Source organism: Elaeis guineensis, chromosome 15 (assembly GCF_000442705.2).
Source record: "Elaeis guineensis isolate ETL-2024a chromosome 15, EG11, whole genome shotgun sequence".
NCBI lineage: Eukaryota > Viridiplantae > Streptophyta > Magnoliopsida > Arecales > Arecaceae > Elaeis > Elaeis guineensis.
In genome coordinates this window covers 71,934,252-71,944,548 of record NC_026007.2, presented here as the reverse complement: position 1 = coordinate 71,944,548, position 10,297 = coordinate 71,934,252, and the positions used below count along the sequence as shown (strand labels likewise).

General features: G+C 32.7%; 1 protein-coding gene across 1 annotated transcript; it reads right to left on the bottom strand.

The window, feature by feature from the left end:
- Nucleotides 1-822: 822 nt before the first annotated feature.
- LOC105058651 (calmodulin) lies at nucleotides 823-10,043 on the bottom strand. The gene is made up of 4 exons (XM_010941639.4): nucleotides 9,715-10,043; nucleotides 7,603-7,760; nucleotides 6,007-6,094; nucleotides 823-1,820 (listed from the first exon to the last, which is right to left on the bottom strand). Exons 1-3 carry the CDS (start codon nucleotides 9,788-9,790, stop codon nucleotides 6,086-6,088), a joined length of 243 nt encoding a protein of 80 aa, XP_010939941.1. The 5' UTR covers nucleotides 9,791-10,043; the 3' UTR covers nucleotides 823-1,820; nucleotides 6,007-6,085.
- Nucleotides 10,044-10,297: the final 254 nt, after the last annotated feature.

Here is a 10,297-nt window from a genome sequence, read left to right as displayed (position 1 = left end):
ATAAATTAAAGATCAATGTTTATTCAAAAATAAACTAAGCAAATGTCTTTTAAGATCTCATGCTCCTCATTACTCGGTCTCAGTTCCTACATGCTCATTTTGATCTAGAAAAAGAAAAAAAAAAAATTATTGGTTTTTAAGTTATCAATATCTTTGAAGGATTAAGCATAATTATTTTTTTTTCAAATATATCATTTGAAATAATAAATACATATAACAACATAATTGTAATTTTAAAAAATATGCCATGTATAGCAGTAAAACATAAAATCTTCTCTCAATCTTTGATGACTATGGTCATGATTATCCCCATAATAAGATTTAGAAGAGACTGGCTTCGAATGCAAATATACGATCCATTATTGTATACCAATGATTAGTCTCACTAGCGAGATCCAAAAAAGAACTAACTCTGATTCATGAGTTCATAATTAAACATGTGTTGCATAAGCGTGTGTCAGCGATCAGTCTTGACTGGCTAGACTTAGAAAGATTAACTTTGCCAGCATTTAGCTTCGATGGGCTAGGTTTAGGAGAAACTAGTTTTTAATCGTATGGCTAATGAACAGTTTCATTGGCTAGATACAAATTATAATCTAATTAAAGAGTTTTTTTTATTATTTCTATCATAAGCAATATCCTTATTTTCATAATATTTTTCAATAATTTTTTTTATTTTACTTTTGAAAATAAAAGAACACATTCCATTTAAAAGTTCATGAAGTGTAATAACATGCAATATACAAGATTCATCATATTTAAAATTTACAATCATATCAGTATAACATTACGCTTGATCAAGTTTTTAATTTTTTAAATACTATAATTTTTATATAATTTTTAATTTAAAAATATATGAAATATATTAAATAAAATCTTAAAGATAAATAGAACCTACAGTCAGTTGAATCTAAAAAAAAAAAAACAATCTTCGATATGTGGCCTAATCTTTAGATCTATTCTCCTCTCGATCTAAATCAAAATCTTAGATCAGATCTAATTCATTAATCAAAAAATTTAATTAAATATGATTTGATTAATCATGAAAAGAAAAGAGAAACTTTATTTAGCTACTATTAAGGTTTGATCTCTTTGGTCCGACTTAATCAATATGAGAAGAAGAGAGATACTTGATTAGGCTAATTGAATTTTTAGATTGGATCCACTTTATTTAGGTCCAATTAGGAGTTTAGCCTATTCAGACTGGATCAACTAATAGGGATCTCAGATTGAGCTTATTGGGGTTATGGACCCAATCTAAGGAGATAAAACCACAATAAGAAATAGATTTCCCTTTTCATTTTTTTCTTCTCTCTCACACTCTCTTCCTTTCTTTTTTTTTTTTTTCTCTCTCTTCTCATGCTGATCCATGAGTTTCACTAGGACTTCCAAGGGCAAAGGGGAGGAAGGGTGGGGTTGGTGGTGACACGGCCGGTGTATCGATGGCTAGAGGCAGTAGTCTAACCGTGTACAGGATGGTTGCTAAATGATATAAGCTTTGGCATATTTAGATAGGTGCATATTTAACTAGCTGTCATTGTGTCGGCATTATATTAATCACGCATAAATAAAGGTATGAAGTAAATATAAATTGAAATGATTTGAAGATAAAATACTAGTTATACGATGAAGTGAAAAGTAGAATGTATATACAAAATCTCTTTCCTTTTTTCTTCCGAAATCAAATCCATCAAGATGGTCTTTTGTATAGACTCCGCGCAGCTTTGCTTGCGACAAGCGGATTTTGAATTTGCTCCGAGTTAGTCTTCTGTTATATTGAACTATTTACCACGCAGTCCTTCATCTTTATGTCTCTCTACCTTAAAAGCACAATAGAATAAAAAAAAAACAATCAGTCATAAATTAATAAAATTACTAAGCATTACCAACAATTCATTTATTTGAGTGTACACTACTTTTTCATGAAGTCCAAGAAACTGTTCTCACAATACATAAAAGATAAGTATGAATCGTGAGAGAACCACAAAATTAAAATTTTATTCCTTTGATGTCTGACCCACCAAAAAGTGAAGCACTTTTACAAGCACATTTCAAAAATGGCTAAATGATGTAACAAATTTATTTCCTATGGAGAGAGAGATTTAACATAAGTACAAATATTATTATATAGCTTTATATCAACTATTTAGGACTAGGTCTTTAGATCATCATTCATCAAGCATTCCTTATTAAATCCACTTATAATATTCTTCCAAATTGATCCATATAAAAATTGCTATAATGCATGATATAAAAACATAGAATTAAAATTACCAGCAAAAGAGTTTGCAAAGTAAATCCCTGTAAATGGACAAGTGTTTAATTTTTTGTTAAGCAACTACAGCTTAGGCAAGAACACTAATCATATTAAAAATATTTATGTCTTAGGTTAAAAAAAAGAATCAAAAACATATTATTCTCAAAAAATCCAAAATATTATGATGCTTGATGTATTAAATTAAATATGCAAATAATGGAAATTGCTTTTAAGGGTAGAGCATTTGGAAATTTATAAAATAATATAATTAATTTATAGAGTCAAGCAAATCTTCTATCCATATAATATTTGATATCTCCATTAGGTGTTGCTGAATTGTATGATTGGGGCACTTCTTGTAAGTTTCAAACTTAATTGTTAACTACCTTGGTTTGGTTAGTGATGTGCATCCAAACTTTTTCTTCAAGATATTCCACAGTGCATAAGCAGTCAGATACTGTTTGTACTCATATAGCAGGTCATTATTTATACAGCTTGCTAGAATGCCTCAAGCTATGAAATCCACCTTTTCTCAAACTTGGTATGTTTCTTGATCTCTCTTATTTTGAGAATTATTCTCATCAGGATCAGTCATTTCATGGTGTATAGCCTCTAAGGCTTCTTGTTTCTATATATATTAGAATTTCTCATGCTAAATATTATAATTATTACTATTTAGCTTTTCACCTTTATTCAGATCAGCAATAATATTTTTCAATATCATGAAAAATCTAGTATAAAGAGACATACATATATAATATCGATACCCAAACACAACATAGTTGATTTTGCCAATAATGCAAAATAAATCTATGATAATTTAACATAAGACATAGAGTTGGAAGTTCACTATATTCCCAATCATCGTCCGTTATCCTAATAATCAATTATCACAAATTTAGTCCCATTATAGCAAAATATTCATTCTAGATGAAAAATATTACAAGTATTCAAGTCATCTAGAACTCTCACTCGAAATAAGCATACATCAAAATTAATAATAAATACAATATACATGTTAAAATTTAATATTGCATACCAAATAATAAATAAAATTTCATACATGAAAAATAATATCCATCTATTTATGTATCAAATGGTATTACAACAGTAACTAAAATATTTACAATAAACATATTTATAACACAAAAACTTAACAATAAAAGTATGAATTTTTTTAGAGATAGACTCATCAATTCTTCAAAGAACATGTCTAGTTGCTACCTTTGGTAGGTATGAAGTGCCCAAGTTAGCATATCCATGATGGAGGAAATTAGGGCTTAACGATAGGGATGCTAAGCTATAGATGTTTCTTATCATATACTCTTCCGCAAAAGATTTTGTTAATCAATATGTTTTATATGGTCTATGTGATCCCCAAAAATGATTTAACAAATGTTGCCAAAAGTCATATATAGTAACTCATAATATTGAGAATTTTTTATCTTCGTTCTTTCACAAATATAATATTTTATATCTTTTCATTGACTATTTTGACATACTCAATTATGTCAATATTGAGTTCCATCTTATATTCATTTAATTATCTCATCATTTTTCTAACTCGTGTCTACTGCTCTGGTGTTCTTATGGCTATGAGGCATCTGTACATAATTATCATTTTTTCTATAACAAATAAAAAATATGATATATACATCCAAATATCAAGATACAAGTCTAGACATAAAGTCTTTGCTATTCTACTTCTATTATATTTATTTATATACTTTAAAGAAACATGACAATAATTTGACTGAGTGGTCTAAGGCACTAGTTTTGGACTCTGATCTTGGAGGATGTGGGTTCCAAGCCCATAAAGAGCCTTTCTACCGAGGGCTTTCTTTTTTGATTTGATTTTTTTTATTAAATGAAAAGAGCCATCATTTTTTTTTCTAATTAAGTGGGAAGAGCCTTCCCACTATGGATTTTCTTCATAAGACCCACCATCACATGCGATGCGTAGTACAATGGCTGTCTTCTTCAATCTAAAAAAATCCCTAATGATTTTCAGATATTATTCATTTTAGTCTCTGATTTTCAATCTTTAATATTTCCCTCTACCAATGTCCAAAAATTTTTAAATATATATGAATTTAAAAGCTCTTGACATACTCTTTCCAACTATATAAATTTTAAAATCTAAAAATAAATCAATTGTTAATTATGCCCTTTTAAACTTACAGTTTCAAAAATTTGAAACCTCAATTTCTCTCAAAAGACTTGTCCGATTACTACGAAATTTTGTAGGCATAAACCACACATCATATACCATTTCCATACCAAATTTCATATCTTAACTCATAATATACATACAAATTTTTAAATCTATAGTGCAAAATTATATTTAAACAATCAATTAATCATAAAAATTATTCACTAATCAGTTATTAACACACTAAATTATACTAGAAAGCAGCATAAATTGCTCTGACACTAATAAAAATGAAATTAAAATTCTAAATCAGATCCTGACTTACAAGTTTTTGGCCCAAACAGATCTCTGACTGCTTTATTGGCTAGTTAGTAGTGTGATCAATGTGAAGACATCAATTTTTCACAGTCTAAGAGTCTCTGAAAAATAATGGAATAATAGAGAGTCGCTTGAATTTTAGAAAAGAAGTAGAGTTTTCTTTGTTTTGTTTTTACTTTGGAATGTATCTATCTTACCCTTGTAATTTTTTTTTCTTTTAAATGGGGTTGGGTGGTTACTAAAAATAATCATTCAAAATTGCCATTACATCATAGGTAGATCAGGTCTTGTATACCAACAGTAATGCTATCACATAAATTGCTTAATGCTTCACATTGATGTAGGTTTTCTTCATGATCCTCATTTGACAATCGATAGTTCCATTTGCATCCAATATCATTTTAAAGATTGTTTTTCATTACATTCCTCTACTAGCAATAATAATATGTAAAACAACTAGAAAACCATTTGATAAAGTAACTAGAGCCAAATTTCCATTGCAATTGATACATTTGACCTTTATGATCCAATGAGTGTAAAAACAAAACGAGGGGCTTCGTATTTTATTACATTTATAGATGATTTCATGCATTATGGTCATCTCCATCTGATTTCTCATAAGTTTGAAGCACTAGAGTGTTTTAGACTATATATGAATGAAGTAGAGAATCAGTTAGAAAAAAAATAAAGATCTTAAGAACTAGTTGACACCCATCAGCAAAATAGATTTGCTGAAAAAAAGAAACCTACCAATCTATGATGGCACAAACAAACCTACCAATCTCCTATTGGAGAAATGCATTGATGACTGTTGCCTATATACAATTGTGTATCCTCGAAATTAGTCTCTTCCACACCTTATGAATTATGAACGGATAAAAGTCCTGACCTAAGTCATTTAAAACCTTGAGAGTCTGTTGCCTATGTTCATAATCCTTCTGATCAATATGAAAAGTTGAGTCTAAGAGAAAAGAAATGTATCTTTATCAGATATTTTGAATACTCGAAAGGTGATATATTCCTAGATGAACAGGCAGACGAAAGCATGACAAAAATTGAATCATAGGATGTCACTTTCCTTGAGAATAATTTTTCGAGTAGGGACGAGATTGATAGAAATACTTCTTTATATAAAACGAAGGAATCAAATAATGTCAATCTTCGACAAATTGAGACACAAAAGATACGTCTCAGTCTCATAAATCGAGTGAGAGTGGTAGAATAAGTGAATTTATTTCATAAAAATTTAAATTGTGAAGAAGCAATCATAAGAGCGTACCTTGCCGTTGTTTTGAAATTGAAGAAGCTTTATTAATCAATCCACAAGATGGTATGAACCTAGAATAGTCCATGAGGCTCTATCTTAACTGCAAAGGAACAATAAAAGAAAACAATGAAAGAAGAAATGAAATCTACAGTGCATGAGCCTTATGCATTAAATGCCCCCTTTTTTTTTTTTTTTTTCAATTTCCAATTATACAATCCTTGCATACTTTATCTTACTTTTTTTTTTTTTTCAAAAATTGAGAGATTGTGGTTTTCAATCAGATCTCACACAACCTAAGAAATTTTGTCAATTTTTTAATGAAGCAAAACATCATGTCAGTAAGCCATTGTTCCTTGACTTGTTATTGTCAGCATCTCAGATTTCTCACTTGCATTTGGGCCTCAGGCTTGATTCTTATTCCCAGATCAAATGAATATGATTACAACAAAATATATGATCTAAATATGTCAAATATATCCAACTATACTAAAATATACCAAAATAGCAGATAGCTAACCTATAGGATACGGAGAACGGACTTCAAACGCTAATTAAATGCAACTTCCTACCATTCCTGCTAAAACTGCAGTAAGTTGGTTTCAAGGCAACTTTCTCCAAGCTCTAATAACAAAAAATAACACTTTTTATGATCCAATAATTTTACTGGAGTTATGTGGCATCATCTGCATTATTTTTGGTAAAAAAGAGACAAGCAATGGTTCAAAGTCAAATAGAAAGTAGAGCTATGATACCACCATAGCGGCAGATAATGGTCATGCTGATGTGGATAAGAGTCCCTCTGATACTACAAATCTTAGGTCAAAGCATACTAAAGTTAATTGATGCAACAACAATTGACTAAAGCATCACAACATAAGACTTCCGCAAAGCTAAAATTAGATATCAAGCACAAGGATTATAGCTAGAGATGATGATCAGGATTAGGATAGAGTAGTCAGAATTAACTTGATCTTTAGAAAGTAATGGAGAAAATGGGAGAAACACACAGAGTCACGACAACCTGACAAGGATTGAAATCACAGATGAACCACCATTACCATGTCAAAGAAGGTAATCAATTAGTGAGTCAGGTTAAAACCAAAATGGTTAAATTTCCTCTTTAGAGTAATGTACTCAAAACTATAATGTTTCAATGGATCACAAGGCAGACTTTTATGTTACCTAAACACAGGAGTTACCAAGCAGGGGTATGCATATAATGGCTGTCGTTAAGATAATGGACTATCATCTGGTTAACGACATTTCAAATCAAGAACACCTAGAACATATAGGTTATCGGTTGAACTTCGAAAATTCCAGGCTGATGCAATCCTAGACAAAAGGTGATTCCAAAAGCGGGGGAAAAAAGCCCAATGATCACAAGAAGAAGAAATCAGAGCATAGTTTGAGTGTTGACAGATTAAGGATATTACTTAGTCTGCAGATACAACAAATATCTACTACCCAGAACAAGTCTGCAACAAGACAGATATCTATAATATTAAAAAGGAACATCAAAAAGCAACTTTAACAAGTCTAGAATATTAGGCCATGTTTTAAATGATTCAACATCCATGGGCTTGAGGGGCAAGAAGATATACAACTCACTTTCACTTTGCATGCCATCAAATTCAAGAACTCATGAAAATCAATGGCTCCATTTTGATCAGCATCAACTTCATTGATCATATCCACCAGTTCAGCTTCGGTTGGATTCTGTCCCAAGGATCTCATCACAGTGTCCAGTTCTTTCGCAGTTATCAAGCCTACATGGGGTAATAAGATCAGAAGGACGTAAATACTTAGTAATGACCTCACCAAGGCAAAAGTATGTAAAAATACAAGTTTTTACAAGTTTGCTATCTCATTCACTTTGTATAGAATATAGAAACAAGCCAATTTGAGCTTAATATGATGGACCAATTCTAGTCCAACTCATGAAAATACAATTGGACATTATCTCATCACAGTACCCAGTTCATTGGTAGTTGTGCAGCCTACACGAGGTAAGATCAAAAGGACATATATACCTAGTAATTAACATATATACCTAGTAATTACATCACCAAGGAAAAAGTATGCAACAATACCAGTTTGTTATCCAATCCATTTTTTCAGAATATAGAAACAAGCCAATTTGAGCTTAATATAGGGGATCAATTCTAGTGCAACTCATGCAAATACAATTGGACATTATCTCATCACAGTGCCCGGTTCTTTGGTAGTTAGGCAGCTTACAAGAGGGAAAATCAAAAGTTCATAAATACCTAGTAATGATCTAACCAGGGCAAAAGTATGTAACAATACCAGTTTGTTACCAAATTCTTTTTTTTTTTTTTTTGAAATATAGAACAAGCCAATTTGAGCTTAATATAATGGATCAATTTTAGTCCCGCCGATGACAATAGGACATTATGATATATCTGCATACATGATACAACTAATGTACATATAATCATAGATGTAACCTCTTATGGATGCGGATGCACATATATAGAGAGATAGAACCCCTCTTATGCCCATGTTCAGATTTGTGGAGTTGCCATATCTGACACCTGCATAGCCATGCCTATACTGCAATGCTATTCTCCTGTCTTTTCTGCACAGAGTGTAAGCACACAATCTCAAACAATCACGATCTCTGAGTTCTAAAAATGTATACATGCTTGCAAGACCCACAAGCGCCTAATAATTGTGGGGAAAATACCACTTCTATTGAAGATAATGACAATGATAATGATAGGAACCCAATTGAAAATCACAGTCATCCTCCTCAGATCATTAGAGATGCAAGCACTTCTACTACAATATACAAGTATGAGAAGATGCACAGAGAGCAACAGCAATTCACCAACTCCAAAACCATCTTATATTTATGTCCACAAAAACCAAGACAATACCAGGATAAGCAACAGTTACTGGGACCACCATCCTTGGGAAAAACATTTCCCTCTAACCAGTATTATAACCTGGACCACAAATCCTTTACTGCAATCAAACTATTCTCTTTTTTTTTTCCTATTACACTATTAATAAACATATTTGCTGGCTGCCAAAGAGCAGCCTTGCGGTCACATGTCAGATTTTAGCGAGAACGGACACCCATAACTCAAAACTAACAGCGAGAGAAAAAGACAAAATCCTCAGCCTCCTTCGAAGCTTACAGATTGAAATATATATATATATATATAAAAGGAAAGGCGTTCCAAGTCAACATCTCTAAGATTCAAAGAGAGATCGAAACCACCTAAAATTCCACGAAAAAAAAGATTCATATTCACTTACCCATCCCATCACGTAGATCTTTCCTAATCCCAAACGTATCATTCAAGATCCTTCGTTCAATAATACCACTACAAGAAATCAAAAGAAACACAGAAACTCGAACAACTTCAATCCAAACTCCATCAAGAACACAGACGTTCTAACACTAACCGATCTAAGGAGTTCAGATCTCACAAATAAACAGCAAATCACTGCAATCAAGTTAAAATCCTTCCATCAAAAACCAAGCAAAAAAGAAATCATCTCACATATCAAAATCCCATCACCAAGAAACATGACAAAATCTCATCTACACTCCGACCAGAAAGCAAGAATCAGACGACCAAGATATAGGGTTAGGGTTCGAAGAAGCTCCAGAAGAGTTCGAATGCGAGGGAAAGATCGCAAAAAGATAACAAGCAAAGACGAACCGAGAGAGGAGAAGGGAGGTATTACCGTCTCCGTCCTTGTCGAAGAGGCTGAAGACCTCCTTGAACTTCGCGATCTGCTCGTCCGTCAGATGCTGCGCCATTGATTCCGATTCCAAGCAAGTAGGCGACGACAGCGACGACGATACGACGAGGAGACGGCGACGAGCTCTCTCGATCTCGCTTCGTCTCTCTCACCTCCTTCGCTCTCCTTATAGTTTCTTAGTTTCCTCCCTTCGCTCGGTCTCGGAAGAGGCGGAGACGGTTTTTCGTCAAAGAAGGGCAACAGCTCGGAAGAGAGGGGAGTCGGTCGTTTTAAATTTTGGAGTTCCTGCAAGGGAACGGTATTCCTCCGGACACCTCCGGAACCGGGAGTAAAGCATCCGATGGCTCTATGATCATTCGCGTTTGGAAAAGAATCTGTATGCGGAAACCAATATCAGCCGTCCAATTATCTCCCGGTCAATTCAGTTTCCGTCTTGGACGGTGGTTCCAAATTGCCCGATTGGTATTCTGTGCGGATGCTCGCATGGATTACTAAAGATGCCAGGTTGATATTCTAAGCGGATGGTCGCATAGATTACTATATATGCCCAAAAAGATTCTTTCAG